Below are 20,626 nucleotides of genomic sequence, written 5' to 3' on the forward strand. Positions count from 1 at the left end.
ACCCTGTCTCTACAAAGAATACAAAAATTAGCTGGGTGTGGTGATGCACGCCTGTAGTCCTAGCTACTTGGGGGGCTGAGGCAGGAGGATCACTTGAACCCAGAAGGTGGAGGTTGCAGTGAGCCAAGATTGCACCACTGGGCTCCAGCCTGGGTGACAAAGCGAGACCCTGTCTCAAAAATAAAAATAAATATGAATAATTAAATAAATATTTAGAGCAAGAAATAAAAATGTCAAAATAAATAAGTAACTAAAAGTAAAAATTGCTTGCTGCTTCTGCAAATACAACTTCAAGCAAGCATCCTGGGCCCTCCCTCTAATTAGGTTACACCCTACCCCTACTGCTGCCTATGTGTGCATTTTGCAGTCATTATCCTACCACAGCACCCCCAGAAATGCCTCCCAGGTTTGCCCAGAGTCCCTTCCTCATGGATTCTTGCATCCCCCCCGATGGATGTGCGTTTATATCCAGGGAAGCATGCGTTGAGTGTAAACCTACAGACCACTAGTGCAGGTCTGGATGCCAACTCTCACGGCCCGACTCTTGAACCCTACTGGGCCTGCCCAGGGTCCACAGGTAGCCCTGTTCCACAAGGAGAGACATGCTGTGATGCACGCACTCAGAGATGGGCACACAGATGGGCTTGCCAGGCTGCCATGACACGTTTCCAAAGAGATGCTCAGATTCCAAGGCTGCCCAGGCATTGAGAGGGAGCCGTAGTGCACTGGTTGTGTGACTTTGGGGGCAGAGCGCTGGGATTCAAATCCCAGCGCTGCCCCCATCTCCATGCAACCTTGGAGGGGTTACTTATATTCTCCATGCCTCAGTTTCCCTCTCTGTAAGTGCAGATAACACTACTTTTAAAAATCATATTCTGGCTGGCTGCGGTGGCTTATGCCTGTAATCCCAGCACTTTGGGAGGCCGAGGCTGGCAGATCACCTGAGGTCGGTCGGGAGTTTGAGACCAGCCTGACCAACATGGAGAAACCCCGTCTCTATTAAAAATACAAAAATTAGCCAGGCATGGTGGCACATGCCTGTAACCTCAGCTACTTGGGGTGCTGAGGCAGGAGAATCACTTGAACCCAGGAGGTGGAGGTTGCAGTGAGCTGAGATCACACCATTGCACTCCAGCCTGGGCAACAAGAGCAAAAGTCTGTCTAAAAAAAAAAAAAAAAGAAAGAAAGAAAGAAAGAGAGAAAGAAAGAATCATATTCTATCTCATTGAGTTATTTTGAGGGTTAAATTAAATTCATGGAAGGTGCTTAGGAAAAATGGCTAGTGTTCAGTGTTGTCATAACTAAAAATGAAATGCATTTGCTCATTTCAACTTTAGCTGGACTTGACAAGTGAGGAAATTGAGGCTCAGCAAGAGAAGTGCCCTGCCCAAGATCACACATCTGGAAAGTGTGAGTGGAAATTAAAAACTATATGGGTCTGGACCAGGTGCAGTGACTCACACCTGTAGTCCCAGCACTTTGGGAGGCTGAAGGTGGGAGGATCCTGTGAGCTCAGGAGTCGAGACTTGCCTGGACAACATAGTGAGGCCTCATCTCTACGAAAATTACAAAATTTAGCCGGGCGTGGTGGCACACACCTGTAGTCCCACCTGCTTGGGGGGAAGGCTGAGGTGGGAGGATTGCTTGAGCCCCAGAAGTTGAGGCTGTGGGGAAATGGAGGCTGCCCAGAGTCCCATCCTTGTGCTTTCTTGCATCCCCCCAGATGGATGTGCCTTTACATCCAGGCTGGAGTGCAGTGAGACATGATTGTGCCATTGCACTCCAGTCAGAGTGAGACCTTGTCTCAAAAAACAAAAAGAAAAAACAAAAAACGGAGTGGATCTGAATCCAGAGCCCTTGCCTTTAGCCACCATGCTGTTTGCATCTAGGACCCATTTGAGGACTTGTTTGCTACTGCTGCTAGGAGTATAGAACAGTATAAAGAGCACCGGACACGGAGCCAGGAGACAGAGATAGAATCTTCCATATTCATTCAACTCAATTCATGCAGTCATTTGAGAAATACTTTCTGAGTACCTAATGTGTGCCAGGCATTTTTTTTTTTTTTTTTTTGGCACCAGGGATTCAGCTGGGAACAAAACAGACTAAAATTCCAGGGTTGGAAGAGCTCATGGTCTAGTGGAAGAGACAGAAAATAATCAAAATAACTACACATACTAGGATCCTCATACTAGGATCAATGCTAGGAAGGAACATCCATTGAGTTGTGTGTTTGAGAGAGGTCAGGGAAGCTCCTGAGCAAGTGACTTTTCAGCTAAGCTCAGAAGGATGAGTGGGCATACGCCAGGTGGTGAAGATGAGGGAGGGAAGGGGAAATGCTCCAGGGAGAAGGAACAGCCCATGTAAGACCTGGAGGCAGGAGGGAGTTTGGCACCTTGAGGACTGCCGAGCACACAAGCTCTGTAGGAGTAGCACTTTGTTTTGTTCATAGCTGTCTTCCAGCTGCCTGGCACAGTAGCTGGCACATGGTAGGCACTCAATACATATTGGTTGGTTGAATGAATCAATGAACATGTGGATGGGTAAGTGGAGGAATGTATGAATCTATGATGTATTGATAGATGGGTGCATGACTGGATAGATGCTAGAAGGATAGATGAAGGGATGGATGGATAGGTGGATGAGTGAATGGCTGGATGGATAAGACGGATGTTGGAGGAATAGATGAAGGAATGGATAGATGAAAGAGTGGATGGTTGGGTGGACACATGGATGATTGGATGGATAGATGAAGAGTTAGAGTGGGAGTGGATAGATGGATGCTGCAGAAATAGATGAAGGGATAGATTAGTGAATGGCTGGATGGATAGAGGATAGATAGACTGGTGGATAGATGGATGGATATTGGAGAAATAGATGAAGGGATGGATGAGTGGATGAGTGGATGGTTGGATGGGATGGATGGAAGCTGCAGAAATGGATGAAGGGGTGAATGAGTAAGTGGCTGAACGGATAGAAGATGGATGGATTGCTGGATGGATGGATGGATGGATGTTGGAGAAATAGATGAAGGAATGGATGGATGAGTAGATGATAGGATGATGGATGGATGCTGCAAGAATAGATAAAGGGATGGATGAATGGAGAGTTGGGTGGATGGATGGATGATTGTATGCACAGATGGAGAATTAGATAAAGGATGGATGGATTTTGAAGAAATAGATGAAGGGAGGGATGAGTGGATGGTTAGGCAGATGGAGGGATGATTGAATGGATGATTGGATAGATGAAGAGTTAGACAGAGGATGGATGGGTGGATGATGGAGAAATAGATGAAGGGATGGATGGATGGATGACTGATTGAGTGAGTTTTCACAAATATCTACAGATTCACACCCAAATGTGCCTGGAGATAGATGCAGATACACTCAGAGGCATGCACACGTGTGTAAACACAGACTCACTTGTTCTTCTGGTGCTCCCCCTGGAGAGGGCAAACACAGAGAATGGGGAGGTGGGAGACAAACCCTTTGGCCAGGGCTACTGCCATCTGCTGCCACTGCGGTACTGACAGTATTTCTGGAATTGGAGGAAAATGCTGATTCAGGGATGTGTGTCTTAGACTGGGCACCAGGCCAGGAAGTGGGACAGGGATGGTCCAGAGAGATGGAGTGAGTGGCAGAGAGAAGTCAGTCGAGGTAAGGCAGAAAGACAGGCAAGGAGATAGAGAGGTGGAGACACAGAGAAGCAGAGAGATAGGGAAACAGGCAAAGTGATGGAGGCAGAGACAGAGATATAGAGAGAAAGGGAAGGAAAGAGAGATGCAGACAGAGAAACAGAGATGGGGAAATAGAGTGATGGAGACAGAGGCAGATGTACAGAGAGAAAGACAGGGAGAGAAAGATGGAGATACAGAGACATACAGAAATCTATAAAGATGCAGACAGTGAGAGACAGAGATACAGGAATACAGAAACATGTGATACAGGAATTCAAATTCAGACACACTGTAGTCTCAGCACTTTGGGAGGCTGAGGCAGGTAGGTAGCTTGAGCTCAAGAGTTCAAGACCAACCTGGACAACATGGTGAAATTTCAGCTTTACCAAAAAAATACAAAAATTAGCCAGGTGTGGTGTGTGCGCCTGTAGTCCCGCCTACTTGGAAGGCTAAGGCGGAAGATCGCTTGAGCCTAGGAGGTTGAGGCTGCAGTGAGCTATGATTGCACCATTGCACTCCAGCCTGGGCCCTTGTCTCAACACCCCCCACCCCCACAAAACCCAAACCCCCTCAAAATTCAAATTCACACACACACAGAGATGAGGTAGGGTTCCAGAGACAGGCAGAGAGAAGGGAAGAAAGATAAAGACACGGAGAGCAATGGAGGCACAGAGAGATGGAGACACAGAGTCCCAAGCCCCAGAGGGAAGAAGAGAGACACACAGAGGAGCAGAGAGAGATGCAGAGGAGGAGAGACAAAGACATTCAGCCAAAGCTGGATGCAGACTCAGAGGACTCGAAAGGAAATGACCTCCTTTTGGGTGCCTCCTTGGTGCCTGGCTCAGATTTGGGGGTGCTGCTGTACCTTGCTTCATTTCAGCACCAACAGCCCTTGAAGGTAGCATTGGTAGAATGATGGAGGAAGGCAAGATATAAGGAAGACGAGGCTCAGAGAGGGGAAGACATTTGCCTGACATTGCACAGCCTGGGAGCAGCATTTGATGCTGGTCTGTTTGATGCCAGAGCCCATGTTCTCTTCTTCACCTTATGTTGGCTCGTGAAGACCAGGAAGGACAGGGCAGATGGGGTTAAGGGGCTACTGAGTGTGGGTCCCAGAAATAGAGGGAAATAATCATGTATTCATTCAACTCATGTGTCCTGGACTTCCCAGAAGCCTGGCCCTGTGTGGGGTGATGCTGGAGAGCCAGAGATGAGTCAGGAAACAAATTTCTGAGCAAGATGCATGGGGTGGGGGGGCAGTGTTCAGAGGTCTGGAGAAGGAGCAGATAAAAAACAGGCAGAGGGAGGAGACAGAAAACACAACTGGTAGGAGGATGAGTCAGAGAGGGCTTCCTGGAGGAGGGGGCACTTGAGCTTCTTATTAAAAGATGAGGGCATTTGGGGACATGGGGAAAGATTGGAAGAGCATTCCAGGCAGAAGACACAGCGTATGGAAAGAGTGGAGACAGAATAAGGTGGGATGTGCAGGAGGGATTATTTATGTAAAATAATTAATAAAGGGTAGCTGGAGGATGTTTGGAGGGGTGAGGTCGGGAGAGGGAGGTGAGGCTAGATTATGCAGCTCTTTCAGTCCAGGTGAGGGGCTGAAAGTTTGTCCAAGGCACTGGGGAGCCCTGGGAGGGCTGTGAGCAGGGCAGGGGCAGGTCAGTGCCGGGCACAGAAAGACCCCTCTGGAGCCTTACCTGTGGGAAGAGGAGTGAGGACGAGAGAATGGAGGATGGGGTGGCAAGGAGGCTGGGCCAGGCATGGTGGCTCACACCTGTAATCCCAGGACTTTGGGAGGCTGAGGTGGGAGGATTTCTTGAGCCCCAGAGTTTGAGACCAGCTGGGGCAACATGGTGAGACTCCATCTTAAAAATAAATAGCTGGGTGAAGTGGTGTGGGCCTGTGGTCCCCGTTACTCAGGAGACAGGCCAAAGGATTGCTTGACCCTGGGAGGTCAAGGCTGTTATCATACCGCTGCACTCCAGACTGGGAGACACAGTGAGACCCTGTCTCAAAAACAAGCGAACAAAAAAGGAGGCTGGGGCAAGAGTCCCAGCAGGAGAGGATGAGGTCTGAATGGCTGCTAGAGCTATGGTAGTAGAGGGGAGAGGAAGCAGCAGAGAGAGGTGAGAGGCAAAAGGAATGGAACTTGGAGACAGATAGGCTGTGAGGGTCAGATGTGCCTGTGGCCAAGACAATCAAAAATGTCCTCCATCCCGCTGAGATAAAATTGCTGGCTGGAAATGGAAGACAGGTTGATGGCACAGAAAGAGATGTGAAGATGCCAGGAGGGGGTCTTCTAGCAGTTCAGGGGCCCCAGAACTGAGTAAGACTATTCAGTCTGGACTGTTTTGATCACCAATAACAGAATCTCAAATCAAATTTATCTAAGCGTAAAAGGAAGTTTATTGGGTGGATGAGGGCTTCAGGCATTGCTGGATCCAGGTGTTCCAATCATCTCCAGGAATCCAACTGTCTGTATCTTTGGGCTATGCTTCCCTTGTGTTGTCTTTGCTCTCAGGCAAGTTATCTCCCTGCATGGTGATGTAGTGGCGCTGGGAGCTCCAACCCCGGTTCTGACCAGCCCCAAAACCACAGTGGAAAAAGCCTGTTTTCTAACAGGTCCAGCAAAAGTCCAAAGGTTGACTTTGTAGCCTAGATTGGTTCTTTTTTTTGAGATGGAGTTTCGCTCTGTTGCCCAGGCTGCAGTGCAGTGGTGCAATCTTGGCTCACTGCAAGCTCCACCTCCTGGGTTTACGCCATTCTCCTGCCTCAGCCTACCGAGTAGCTGGGACTACAGGCGCCCGCCACCTCGCCCGGCTAGTGTTTTTGTATTTTTTAGTAGAGACGGGGTTTCACGGTGTTAGCCAGGATGGTCTTGATCTCCTGACCTCGTGATCTGCCCGTCTCGGCCTCCCAAAGTGCTGGGATTACAGGCTTGAGCCACCACGCCTGGCCTAGATTGGTTCTTTTTTTTTTTTTTTTTTTTTTTGAGACGGAGTCTCGCTCTGTCGCCCGGGCTGGAGTGCAGTGGCCGGATCTCAGCTCACTGCAAGCTCCGCCTCCTGGGTTTACGCCATTCTCCTGCCTCAGCCTCCCGAGCAGCTGGGACTACAGGCGCCAGCCACCTCGCCCGGCTAGCTTTTTGTATTTTTTAGTAGAGACGGGGTTTCACCATATTAGCCAGGATGGTCTCGATCTCCTGACCTCGTGATCCACCCGTCTCGGCCTCCCAAAGTGCTGGGATTACAGGCTTGAGCCACCGCGCCCGGCCTAGATTGGTTCTTAAGCTCGCCACTGAACAAATCACTGAGGAAATCAAGGTGCCACTACCTAGAACGAATACTTAGTAAGCATGAACAACAAATAGTCCAGAGACCATCTAGATATGGAGAGGGAGAGAAACAGAGATACAAGTAACAGAGACAGAGACTGCAAGGACAGACAAAATAAATAAGGGAAGGTCCAGCTTCTTTCCCACAATTCCTGCTGAGAGCTCTGCAAACCCAGAGAAAGGGATGCTGAACGGGCACCTACATGGCTAGACCCCTTCTGTCTAGCATGAGAGGTCCCAGGAGCCCTCAGACCCAGAAGTCCAGGCCCCCATCCTCTCCTCCCTCAGACCCAGGTGTCCAGATCCCAGGCCGTCCTCCATCAGACCCAGGAGTCCAGGCCCCCAGCCCCTCCTCCTTCAGACCCAGGAGTCCAGAACTCCAGTCCCTCCTCCCTCAGACCCAGGAGTCCAGGCACCAGGCCCTCCTCCCTCAGACCCAGGAGTCCAGAACTCCTGCCCCCTCCTCCTCAGACACAGGAGTCCAGATCCCAGGCCCTCCTCCCCCAGCCCCAGGTGTCCAGGCCCCAGACCCTCCTCCCTCAGACCCAGGAGTCCAGGCCCCAGGCCCTCCTCCCTCAGACCCAGGTGTCCAGGCCCCAGGCTCTCCTCCTTCAGACCCAGGAGTCCAGGCCCCAGGTCCTCCTCCCTCAGACGTAGGTGTCCAGGTCCCAGGCCCTCCTCCCTCAGACCCAGCAGTCCAGGCCCCCGCCCCTCCCCCTCTGGAGGCACCATGGCAACCAGGCCCCCTGCCCACCATCCCCTCCCCCCTAGAGAACCCAGTTTCTGTTGGAATCTCGTCTGTTTCTAACCAGTTCCTGGCTTGGGCAGGGATGAGCAGAGGGCAAGTGGGAACAGAAAGGGGATGACAGAGGGGAGGGGGGCTCAAGGGGGCAGTGGAGGCAGCTAGGAGAGGAGAGATATGGGGCAAGGGGACTGGGGAGAGGTGGGAAGACAGAGAGAGGGTGACGGGGTTAGGGAGAGGCAGAAAACCATGAAGACGAGGAGGGACAGGGGCCTGGGGAGATGCCAGGGAAACTGATGGAGGAGACTGAAGAGATGGAGCCCAGGAGAGGAGGAAGGAGGAGGGCAGAGAAATCAAGCAAAAGGGTGGTGGAGACGTGGGGACAGAGGGGAGGAGGCACGGGGGCAGAGAGATGGAGAGAGAATGAGGAAGGGAGGAGGAGAGAAAGGGGTGGGGAAAGGGACTCTAGGAGACAGACAGAGATAGGAGGGAAAACAGGGAAATGGGAAAGAAGGGATTGGGGCACACAGGGAGTCCCTGAGGTCAGGGGAACCCAGCTCTCCGGATGGTCTCAGCCTTCCAGTTCCTCTGTAATTCTGCCCCTGGGCTTCAAAGAGGAGGTAGAGGAGGCAGCGGTGGGGAGAAGGAGCTGGGGCGGGTGGCCCAGTCAGAGCTTCTCTTGCCACCTTCCTGAGACATCCCTCACCCACCTTCCCAGGATGCAGCCAGAGGTGGAGCCCATGTGCTCCTCCACCATGGGCAGCCTCACCATGCACAGGGAGGCAGGTACTGAGCTGTGTCTTTGGGGAAGGGGTGGACTTCCTCCATCCAGGCAGTGTATAGTAGCCCTGGCTCACAGTGTGGCCTTAGGTGAGTCACTGGCACTCCAAAGTGAAAGCCACCCCTAACATTCACCAGATTCCTGGAGAGCGGCCCCCTTGGACCTCAAACGATATTTCCCACGAGCCTCTGCAGTTCCTTGGCCAATGCCCTGGACTCAGAACTACATTTCCCATGAGCCTCTGCTGGGACCTAAGCAACACCTCTGAGGGCATTCTTCTCCTAGGTACCCTCACTGTCATGTCTCCCACCCTGAGCTCAGCATCTTCCCCCAAAGCTGCTCTCCTCCTTCCTGGTTTCCATTTTCAAATGGCCCCACCGCCAACCCAGTCACTGGTCCCATCCTTCCACCTCCCATAATTCCCTCCCACAGCCCATCAGGCCCCATCTTCCTGCCCTCTGAGTCTCCCTTCCCCATTCCTTCCTCTCTGTCCCCGCAGCCATGTACCAGGTCTCATCCTCTTCCATGTGAACCGTCTCCTCACTTCCTCCCTGGTCTCCAGTTTCTCTCCTCCTGCCTATCCTTCCATGGCTCCAGAGAGATCTCTCTGACTTCCAGCAGCGACCCTGGCTGTCCCCTGCTCATAACACTTCCTAGCTTCCTGTCACCTCTAGGACAGAGTCCCAAAGCTCCAGCCTGGCTTTTGAGGCCCTGTGTAGTCTGACCCCTGCTGACAACTTCAGGCTCCTAGGCCAGCACTTCCTGCTAGCATTCTGTGCTGTAACACAGCTCATGCATTTACACTCATTCAACATTTATGGAGTAGTATCTCAGTGAGGATGCATGTAACTGCAGGTAATAGAAAACCAAACTCAGGACTGGGTGTGGTGGCTCACGTCTATAATTCCAGCACTTTGGCCGGGTGCGGTGGCTCAAGCCTGTAATCCCAGCACTTTGGGAGGCCGAGACGGGCAGATCACGGGGTCAGGAGATCGAGACCATCCTGGCTAACACGGTGAAACCCCGTCTCTACTAAAAAATACAAAAAACTAGCCGGGCGAGGTGGCAGGCGCCTGTAGTCCCAGCTACTCAGGAGGCTGAGGCAGGAGAATGGCGTGAACCCGGGAGGCGGACCTTGCAGTGAGCTGAGATCTGGCCACTGCACTCCAGCCTGGGCGACAGAGCGAGACTCCGTCTCAAAAAATAAAATAAAATAAAATAAAATAATAATAATTCCAGCACTTTGGAGGCCAAGGTGAGTGGATCACCTGAGGTCAGGAGTTCGAGGCCAGCCTGGCCAACATGGTGAAACCCCATCTCTAAAAATACAAAAATTAGCTAGGCGTGGGGGTGGGTGCCTGTAATCCCAGCTACTAGAGAGGCTGAGGCAGGAGAATCGCTTGAACCCAGGAGGCAGAGGCTGCAGCGAGCCAAGATTGTGCCACTGCACTCCAGCCTGGGTGATGGAGGGATATTCTGTCTCCAAACAATCAAACAGACAAACACACCCAAAAACAAAACTCACCGCAGCCTTGAGCTCCTGGGCTCAAGTGATCCTTCCACCTCAGCCTTCGAGGCAGAACAAATGCCCTGATGGCAATACAGACGTTGTTTCTCTGCCTTTAGGTCTCTTTTAGTGCTTTTGAAGGCATCTTTCTTTTTTAGGCCCCACGCTGCACCATCTCTAGACTAGACTGAGGCCCCCACGTGACAAGTAATTTATATGTAGCTCCAGAAAAGTCAAGTGGAGTTGAGTCGACCAGTTGGCTAGTTTTGTTGATCAACGTTTGTTTATTTCGATTTTGCTGTTTTGTTTGCAGCGTTGTGGAACCAATAACATATTTTAGTTGATCGGGTTGCAAGCTTCAGCATAGGCCATTAGAAAGCCCCTGGGCCCCAAGCATTTTGCCTGTAGTGCCTAATGGATGAAATGGCCTGGCTTGTTCTCATGCTGGGAGAGGAGACGTGAACCACGCCATCTCACAGATCATACATAGCCTCCAATGGCAATAAGCACTCTTTAGTCTTGGGGCTCAAGGGAATTCTGGGACGTTCTTGCAGGTGACTGTCTTCTCTTTTGCTCAAAAACCTTGACCCACGCTAGGGCCTTCATGTGAAACATCCTTCTCTCTGTCATCTCTTTATTTGGTAAATGCCTTCTTATTCTTTGGGTCTCACTGTGGACAACACCTCCTCTAGGGAGCCTTCCCTGACTGCCCCCAGACTGGGCTTTCCCTCCACCTCGTAACACTTTCATTGAAACACACATTGCCCTTTACCTGAGAGTTCTGAAAGGGCAGAGGTGTGTCTCATTCATCTCTTGGTCCCCAGCATCCTCCAAGGCATGCAGGGGCCCTCTGAGATGCCTGTTTAAAAAATTCAACCAGCTACTTGGGAGGCTGAGACAGGAAGATCCCTTAAGCCCAGGAGTACCCTGGCTGCAGTGAGCTATGATTGCACCATGGTACCCCAGCCTGGGCAACAGAGCGAGACTCTGTCACCAAAGGGGGAAAAAAAAAGCTTGAAATTGTTGCATTTACTGAATTATTCAATAAGTACTTATTTTTAAGTTTGTGCTTTTGTTAATTTAATTACACATATACATTTAAATGCATATATTAAAATCACTGTTATAACTAGAAATAGTTCTTATTTCTAATGTCATATTTCATGAGAAACTCTTGTATTCAGATTTTTTCACATGCATCTTTGATGTTGCTGGAGTTACTTTTTGACTCATTTAACACTTTTACAGGACTTTTTTTTGTTTTTTTTCCTGAGACGGCGTCTCACTCTGTCACCCAGGCTGGAGTGCAGTGGCGTAATCTCAGCTCACTGCAAGCTCCGCCTCCTGGGTTCCCGCCATTCTCCTGTCTCAGCCTCCCGTGTAGCTGGGATTACAGGCGCCGCCACCTCGCTCGGCTAGTTTTTTGTATTTTTTAGTAGAGACGGGGTTTCACTGTGTTAGCCAGGATGGTCTCGATCTCCTGACCTCGTGATCCGCCCATCTCGGCCACCCAAAGTGCTGGGATTACAGGCTTGAGCCACTGCGCCCGGCCTACAGGACTTTTTAAAAATTAATTTATTTTTTTGAGACAGGGACTCACTTGGTAACCCAGGCTGGCATGAATTGACACCATCATAGCTCACTGCAGCCTCGAAATCCTGGGCTCAAGCGATCCTCCTGCCTCAGCCTCCCAAAGTGCCGGGATTATATTATAATTATTTTTGAATATCATCTCATACCTAGTACATATTTAAATTTCCCTCATTATCTCAAAATTGTACTTTTTATAGTTGGCTTGTTTAAATTAGGGCCCAAACAAAGTGCACACATTTCAGGCTTTATTCAATAAATACTAAGGACAAATATAAGTCTGGCACTTTGCTAGATGCTGGGGGCACAAAGACAAGTCCCTGCCCTCACATTGCTCAGAAGACGTAGGTAAGACAGAGTGTAATTAGGGAATCATAGAAATAAAGGTAAAATTGCAACCACTGTGAATGCAAACGTACTGTGCTATGAGGAAGGGTGTCAGCGGTCCCTCAGGGTAGACTTGATTAGTCAGATGAGGGGGAAGAGAGGTCCATGCAGAGTTACAGTATTAGTCAAGATCCTGCAGCAGGAGGCGTCAGAGAGTGTCCAAGTCGCAGAAAAACAGCATTTCTGGACTGCAGCAGGTGAAAAGGACGATTGTGCTTGATCAGGCTTAAGACATTCGCAGGGTCTGATCATGTGTGGTCTTATGGTCACTGGAAGGACTTTGGACTTTATTCATCCCAAAGACAATGCAAGGTTCTGGGAGAATTTTGAGGAAGGGGGCCATAGGGTCAGATATACATTTCAAAATTCTACTTTGCTGGGGTAACTGGAGAGGGAGAGGAGTTTGGAGACTAGATGAGAGTGAGGTGAGAGGAAGCCACCTGGAGAGACTGAGATCTGGATCCAGATGCTTACATTTTTATCCTTATTCTGTCATTTTGTGCTGTGTGACCTTAGGCAAGTCACTTAACCTCTCTGTGCTTCTGTTTCATCATGTGTTAAACGACACTACCTCAGAAGGTTGTTGTGAGGCTGCAATGGAAAGTATTTTATTCTATTCCATTCTATTTTATTTTATTTTGGCAGCAGAGTCTTGCTTTGTCACCCAGGATGCAGTGCAGTGGCATGATCCCGGCTCACTCACTACAACCTCTGCCTCCTGGGTTCAAATAATTCTCCTGCCTCAGCCTCCGGAGTAGCTGGGACTACAGGTGAGCGCTACCATGCCCGCCTAATTTTTTGTATTTTTAGTAGAGACGGGATCTCACCATGTTGGCCAGGCTGGTCTCGAACTCCTGAGTTCAGGCAATCTGCCCACTTTGGCCTCCCAAAGTGCTGGGATTACAGGCATGAGCCACCACGCCCAGCCACAGTGGAAAATATTTTTAAAAGTGTTTGGCATATAAAAGGGACAGTAAGCACATAGTTATATTGTTATGTGGACAGACTTGAGGAGGAGATGGCTGCGTTTGAGGGATGGAGGGAGGCCGGTATGACTGGAAGAAAAGAATGAGGGTAGGTGTTTCTGGAATGGGATCCTGTGAAAATGTAGATTTGAATCCAGTAGGTCTGGGGGTGGGCCCTGGAGTAAGTGTCTACCGTATGTGTGTGTGACAGTGTGCGAGACAGCCTGTTGTGAAACATGTACCAACACACCACTGACTATAGTTAAACCCAGTTGAATGTGTTGACTTATTGTAATGAGAGAGCACACACACACACACGGGTTGTCTCAGTAGAAGGGTGTTAGCAAGGACTTATTGCAAGAGCCGGGCTGTGTCAGGTGACTTTGGGGAGGGTTCATGGGAGTGATGCTTTGCTCTGGATGGGAGGCTGATGGAAAGCACGGGCAAGCTCATGACTGGGAATCTTCATCTCACCGGGAACCAGGAGGGGTACATGGAGCTAATGCTGGGGTTAATGAAAAAGCAGCTGTCAGCTCTGAGCTGGGACGGGGGGATTTTGGTCATTTTTGTGGTTTGGACAATGTTCATGCTTTGTTGTGTTGAGACATGATTCAGGAGCGGTCTTGTTTTGTCTTAGTCCATCACAGTCACAGAGTGGCCTTGCTTGATGTTGGGAAATGTTTGATGTTCGGCAGGAGAGCACCAGAGCCTGGCTGTCGGGGTCTGCTTTCCTCTCTTTCAGCAGCTATAACAAAGATACCCCAAAACACAACATCATAAAGAAGACAGAAGTGTATTCCTTTTCTTTTCTCCCTTCCTCCCTTCCTCTCTTTCTCCTTCTTCCCTCACTCCCTCTCTCTCTTTTCTCTCTCTCTCTCTCTGTTTTTGAGACGGAGTCTCGCTCTGTTGCCCAGGCTGGAGTGCAGTGGTGCAATCTCGGCTCACTGCAACCTCTGCCTCCTGGGTTCAAGCGATTCTTCTGCCTCAGCCTCCCGAGTAGCTGGGACTACAGGCACACACCAACACACCTGGCTAATTTTGGTATTTTTAGTATAGATGGGGTTTCACCATATTGGCCAAGTTGGTCTCGAACTCCTGACCTCATGATCTGCCCACCTCGGCTTCCCAAAGTGCTGGGATTACAGGCGTGAGCCATCACACCTGACTCCCTCCCTCCCTCCCTCCCTCCCTTCCTTCCTTCTCTCTTTCTGTCTCTCTTTCTCTCTTTATCTGTCACCCAGGCTGAAGTGCAGTGGTACAACCACGGCTCACTGCAACCTCTAACTCCTGACTTCAAGCAATCCTCCCACCCTAGCCTCCTTAGTAGCTGGGACTACAGGCACACAACATCATGCCCAGATAATTAAAAAATTTTTTTTTTGTGGAGCTAGGGTGTTGCTATGTCACCTGCCTCAGCTGGTCAAGAACCAGAAGTATATTTCTCTCTTGTGTAATGGAAGGCAGGATTGGTGGGACATCTTGGCTTGGTGAGAAGATTTAGAGATAAGAGTTCCTCCCATATTGTTGCTTGCCATATCCAAACATGGTGGAAGAAGGGTTATTGCTAATCCACATTCCAGTCCAAGAGAAAGGGCAAAGAGTCCAAGAAAAGCAGTAATCTTTAAAGCAAATGACTCCAAAGTTACACCTCTCACTCCAGCTAACACTTCATTGGTGAGAGCTTGGTCACATGGCCACAGTTAGCTGCAAGGGAGTCTGGGAAGTGTTGTCTCCAGCTGGGAAGCCATGTGCTGGGTAAAACTCTAGGACTGTAGGGGAAGGGGAAAATGGAGTGCATGGAACAACCAGCACTTGGCCATAAGAGAGAGACCAGTTAACTGATGGTGGGGTGGTCAAAAAGGGTCTATATTTGAGAACTGTTATCAGTCAAGTTCCAATCAGGAGACTGATTCTGAGAGTGTTGGAAAAACTGAAAGCGGGGCCGGACACGGTGGCTCACACCTGGAATCCCAGCACTTTGGGAGGCCAAGGCAGGCGGATCACAAGGTCAGGAGATCGAGACCATCCTGGCTAACACAGTGAAACCCCGTCTCTACTAAAAATACAAAAATTAGCCAGGTGGCCAGGTGTGGTGGTGGGCACCTGTAGTCCCAGCTACTCGGGAGGCTGAGGCAGAAGAATGGCGTGAACCTGGGAGGAGGAGCTTGCAGCGAGCCAAGATCGCACCACTGCACTCCAGCCTGGGCAACAGAACAAGACTCCGTTTCAAAAACAAAAACAAAAACAAAAAACAAAAAAAACCCTGAAAACTGGATTCAAGTGTTGTTACTGAAGTGATGCTGCCACAGTGAAGAAGGAAGGCTGGGGTGACCAGAAGAGGAAGCAAAAAGGAGCAAGTTCCTCCTGCTTCCTCCTGCCTTGCAGCCTCCCTCTGGCGCCCCCTTTAGGCAGAGCCTAATAGGAACCCAGATGTTGAAGGAGAAATGTGGTTAGTAGAGTCTCAACCCAGGTATCACAGAGCCAGTGTGGAGCTAAGAGAGTTTGGAGCTAAGAGACAGTAGCTCAATATCTGGCATACAAGCTATTCTGGGTGTGGCATGGGCAGGCAATTGGTGATGGCCATTTAAGCAGAATCATGGCTGAGGAGGGCTCAGGGCAGCTGATAGTGGGTTCTCTGTCCTCAGGAGCCCTCCTTATGGACCTGGAGACCCCAGAGGAGATGCAGGCTCGGAGCCTGGGCAGGCCCATCAAATCCTCGTGAGTTGTCCCTGGCCCCCATAACCTCTGTCTTCCACTTCCCCAAATGCGATGGCAGCAAATCCTGACCTCAGAGGTCCCTGCCTGCTCGCTGTCTCCCTAGGAAGCAGTACCTGCGGCAGGTCATTGCAGAGTACGAGGCACTGGACCGAGAACTCCCGTGCATCCGGAAGTTCCCCACACCACCAGCTGCCCAGCCCCTCTGCCTCTGCATGGAGACCTTGGTGAGTGGATCTGGGCCCTTATTTTCTGCACAGTTTTGGTGGGGTGGTGGGAAGGGCACAGGCTGAGAAGCAGTGTAGCCAGAGTTTAAATTCAGGCTCTGTGGCTTAAGAGCTGTGGGCTTGGCACCAGGACAGTTTGCTGAAAATTGATTGTGAATTTGTCAAAGCATCAGTCACGAAATCTATGGCTCATGTCAGAGGGAAGACCAAGGGGCAAAGAAAGGGGAGGCTGAGGGGAGCAGGGAGGGAGAACAAAAGTAATCCTCCTAATCCACGTACTATAAAATTCTGTAAAGTTTACAAATATAACAAAAACTCAAGAAAAAGCCAATGTGTGTCAGGCGCGGTGGCTCACGCCTGTAATCCCAACACTTTGGGAGGCCGAAGTGGGTGGATCACCTGAGGTCAGGAGTTTGAGACTAGCCTGGCCAACATGGTGAAACCCCATCTCTACAAACATGAGGCAGGTGTGGGGGCAGGTGCCTGTAATCCCAGCTACTGGGGAGGCTGAGGCAGGAGAATTGCTTGAACCCGGGAGGTGGAGGTTGCAGTGAGCTGAGGTCGTGCCACTGCACTCCAGCCTGGGCGACAGAGTGAGACTCTGTCAAAAAAAGAAAGAGGCCGGGCGCGGTGGCTCAAGCCTGTAATCCCAGCACTTTGGGAGGCCGAGACGGGCAGATCACAAGGTCAGGAGATTGAGACCATCCTGGCTAACATGGTGAAACCCCGTCTCTACTAAAAAAAATACAAAAAACTAGCCAGGCGAGGTGGCGGGCGCCTGTAGTCCCAGCTACTCAGGAGGCAGAGGCAGGAGAATGGTGTAAACCCGGGAGGCAGAGCTTGCAGTGAGCTGAGATCTGGCCACTGCACTCCAGCCTGGGCGACAGAGCAAGACTCCGTCTCAAAAAAAAAAAAAAAAAAGAGAGAGAGGGAGGGAGGGAGGGAGGGAGGGAGGAAGGAAGGAAGGGGCTCATGTTTTTGACAGATTCAGCAAACTGGTCATCCCTGCCTTCAATCAGAAGAGGTATATATTAGGGTCCCAGGAACTCAATAATTGAATGAGAAGAACTAATGTCAATGGGTGCTTACTGTGTGCCAGGCACAGGCCTCCAAGGTACCTTCTCAGCTAATCCATGTGACTCTCTACCCTGCATACAGGGATTGCGGTCCTTCTCTTAGGGATCAGTCTCCACCCTATCACTCCACTTCTTTGTGGCTTTGAGCAAGGGACCCTCCAGCCTCCCCTCTCACCCCAGTCAAGGAATGCCTTTCTGGATGTGACATTATTTTTCAGTGAAATCATGAAAATTTTCATTTCATTTTAGTTCCTCAGCAATTTTATGTGCTATGACAACTGTTATCACCCTTGAAATGCTAATCACGTGTTGTAAATGTGTTTAGTGATCAGTACATGTTTCTGAATGTTAAATAGATTGACAAGACATCAAAACCCCCTATGACTGTTATCTTTTGACTACTGAACATTCTTAAAATGCTAATACGAATATAAAAGGAAAGGTGTGCAATTTAAATCCTGGCAGAAATCTTCAAGAGCTTTCAGTCGCATCCATTGCAAATTGCTAGGAAAGTTTTTGGTAGATTCGTAAAGTTGGCTAAGTTGGTGAATCATTCAGCCAACTGTTCATTGACTTTTGGGCAAATCGGCTTGGTGAGAACTGATTTTTTTGGAGAATGACCTAGAGTGACAGTAGATGCTTTCCCATCTGAGAGATAATCTGTCGTCTCCTTTGACAATAGCGACAGTACCCTGGGATCAAGAGCGATCCTTGCCCCTCAAATGCCACCTGGAACTCTGTGGCAGGTTCTGCAGGTGGGGTCTAGGGTGATGACTTCTGAACCCAAAATGAACCAGGAGGTCACGGGCTGAGGTTCTCTCTCCGACACCCGCAGCCCGAGGAGGATTTTACCCACCTGGAGGTGCTGCAAGCGCTGGAGGCCCAGTTACCGGGGGCCATGGAGAGCGGGCGCGTGAGCAGCATCCGCTTCGAGAACATGAATGTCATCTGTGGGACTGCTGGCCGCCGGAACCGGTGTGTAAGCGGAGGGGGCGGGGCCTGGAGCGCGCAGGGGGGCGGGGCCAGGAGCGACTGGGTAAGAGCGTGGTTGGTTTTAGGGCGCTGAGGGGCGTGGCCAAGAATGAAAGCGTGAGGGGGCGGGGCCCGGAGCCACTAGATAAGAGCGTGGTTGGTGTAAGGGCGCTGAAGGGCAGGCCCCGGAGCCACTAGATAGGAGCGTAGTTGGTGTAAAGCCGTTGTAAGGCGGGGCGACAGTGGAGTGAAAGCGTGGTAGGGCAGGGCTTGGAGCGACTAGATAAGAGCAAGATTGGCGCAGTCACTGAGGGGTGGGGTCAAGAGTGAGCGCGGTTGGAGGCAGGGTCGGGTGAGATCAGAGAGAAGGAGGGATCTGGAGTGAGTAGGGGCCCGAGTTTGAGTGACCCAGTAGTGACCGGGATAGGAGTCTGAGCCTGGAAAGGCAGCTGTGAGGGGGTGGAAGGGACTGAGCACATGGTAGAGGTGGGGCCAGGGGTGATAGGGTGGGGACAGGCCTGGAGTGCCTAGGGTAGAGCGGAGCCTGCAGTCGCCAGTTGAGGGTCGGGTCTTGGAGCGGTTTGAGATGGAGTCTCGAGAGACAGTGATTAGGACGCAGAACCAGGCTAAGAGAGCGTAAGGAGCCTAGAGCGACCCAGGCGAGAGGGCAGGGCTGGAGGGGAGTTTAGGGACGGAGCGACTGTCTGCTGGACCAGGGGTTGTGAAAGACTCCAGGGACCAGGCAGGCACTCTTCGACGATCAAAGCCGGGGCTGAAACCACCTGCGAGTTCCTTTTCCGTTCCCACCCCCTTGCAGGTGGCTCATCGCGGTCACGGACTTCCAGACGCGCTCGCGCTTGCTGCGTTCTGGGCTCAGTCCCCGCGGGCTCGCGCACCAGCTCGTGCGCCACGACGATCTCCTGCTGGGTGACTACCGCCTGCACCTGCGCCGCTCCCTGGTCCGGCGGCGCATGCTCGAGGCCCTGGGGGCGGAGCCGAACGAGGAGGCCTGACGCCCGGGCCGGCCCGGGCTGCGCTTGCGCACCGCCCAGCGGGCTGGGGCCACCCACCCGGAGCCCAGGAGGATAGGGGTCGTGGCCTTCCCAGGAAGGAGGCGGGGCCGGCTCGAGGGGGTGGATACTGTGAGTTTAATTATAAAGAATGACCTGGTACAAAAGCCATTTCTCTCTGCAAAATCTTGGTGGGGAGTCAGGGGAAGGGAGGTGATGGGGGGTAGGAATGAACCCCTTTGTTATAATCCCGCCTCCCTAATCTTCCTCCAGTCCCTGTACGTGGACGCCTGGGTCCCAATCCCTTGAGAGATGAACTGAGGCCCGCGGAAGGGAAGACCTGGGCACCGGGGCTTTCAACGCGTGCCGAGCCCTGTCTCAGCGAGAATCAGACGTCCTCATCCGCCCCCCTCCTCTTCCCCTCCCACCCCCCTTGGAAGACAATTCTCGGGCTTTTATTTCAGGTTTTTTTTCTGGATTTTTTTGTGTGTTCTAGGGGTTTTGTGGGTTTTTTTTTTTGTTTTTTATATTTTCTTCTTTTGTTATTGTTCCTCTTTTTGCTTTTTCTCTCCTCTCCATCCCGCGCTGTCCCCACATTCGGTCCCTCCCCACTTCCCACCCCGACCTCTCCTCCCCCCTCCCCACCCCGACCTCTCCTCCCCCCTCCCCACCCCCTACACCCTCCCCAACCCCGCGGCACCCATCCAGAATGAACAAGCCCTTGATAGACGGGCGCCGCGCAGGCCCCCTGCGGACTGGGGGCATCCGACAAGGGGGAGGGGGCGGGTAGGGGTCCAGCGCGGCCTCTGCCCCTCTCCTCAACACCCCTCCCCCCTCCCACGACCCTCCCACGAGGTTCCCCGCAGATCCCTGACATGGTGAGGGGAGGGGGCTGCAAGCCCCCTCCCCTCATGGACGGAGCGCCCCCCCTCTCGGGGGTAGGGGGCAGCAGAGAGGGAATGGGCTTGGGGAAGGAGGGGGAGCTCCCTTCTTTGGCAGCTGAACATGGGGGGGGTCCTGAGGGCAATGCCCTCCCCCCTTTACCCACAGCAGGGGAGGGGGCTTCTCAGGGGGAGGGGTGGCTTAAAATTCCCAAGCCCCGGGAAAAAAGGGGAGAGAGGAAGCGTGCGGGAAGGAACAGCCATGCTGGAGGGAGAGGGAGCTTCTTGGAGTGGGCAGGTTAGGAGAGAGGAATCTTCGTGCAAAAGGGATGGACAGATGGCCCAGGAAGGCCAGGAAAGACAGAAGAGGGAGGAAGTGAGGGAGGGTGAGGCCTGGAGGCAGGGACAGGCTTGAGTGTGGAAGCATGGTGAGCTGGAAGCCAGTGTGCATAGCGTCTTCTCTCACCAGGAAGAGAAAGAGCTTAAGGAGGTAAGAGAATCCGAATGAGAATGGACGCAAGACCTGCTTGTCAACAGGCAAAAAAAATAAGGGTGTCAGGAAAAGAAATGTTACAGCCCAAGAGCGCATGGAATGAGATGAGTTTGCAAAAGGAAAGAAGTGGTAGAGCTCTCATTCAGGTAGAAAAGACAAGATGCAGTGTGCAGCCACGTCACGGTGTGCAAGAACATTATTAAAAGGGGAGAAACAAGGCTTCCAGAGAGCATTGAAAATGCTGGGGGGAGGGGCGGAGGC

The 20,626-nt window shown here is 51.5% G+C and overlaps 1 protein-coding gene across 1 annotated transcript; it reads left to right on the plus strand.

The window, feature by feature from the left end:
• Window positions 1-8,480: 8,480 nt before the first annotated feature.
• C12H19orf81 (chromosome 12 C19orf81 homolog) lies at window positions 8,481-19,158 on the plus strand. The gene is made up of 5 exons (XM_010369561.2): window positions 8,481-8,547; window positions 15,637-15,709; window positions 15,813-15,933; window positions 17,845-17,984; window positions 18,799-19,158. Exons 1-5 carry the CDS (start codon window positions 8,481-8,483, stop codon window positions 18,992-18,994), a joined length of 597 nt encoding a protein of 198 aa, XP_010367863.1. The 3' UTR covers window positions 18,995-19,158.
• The last annotated feature ends 1,468 nt before the right edge of the window (window positions 19,159-20,626 follow it).

Source organism: Rhinopithecus roxellana, chromosome 12 (assembly GCF_007565055.1).
Source record: "Rhinopithecus roxellana isolate Shanxi Qingling chromosome 12, ASM756505v1, whole genome shotgun sequence".
Classification (NCBI taxonomy): Eukaryota; Metazoa; Chordata; class Mammalia; order Primates; family Cercopithecidae; genus Rhinopithecus; species Rhinopithecus roxellana.

Excerpts from the sequence above, each read along its gene's own strand:
- C12H19orf81 (XM_010369561.2), top strand. The coding sequence starts at position 8,481 with ATGCAGCCAGAGGTGGAGCCCATGTGCTCCTCCACCATGGGCAGCCTC. Across the intron at positions 15,710-15,812 it reads GGCAGGCCCATCAAATCCTC|GAAGCAGTACCTGCGGCAGG; the intron begins GTGAGTTGTCCC and ends CTGTCTCCCTAG. Across the intron at positions 15,934-17,844 it reads GCCTCTGCATGGAGACCTTG|CCCGAGGAGGATTTTACCCA; the intron begins GTGAGTGGATCT and ends CGACACCCGCAG.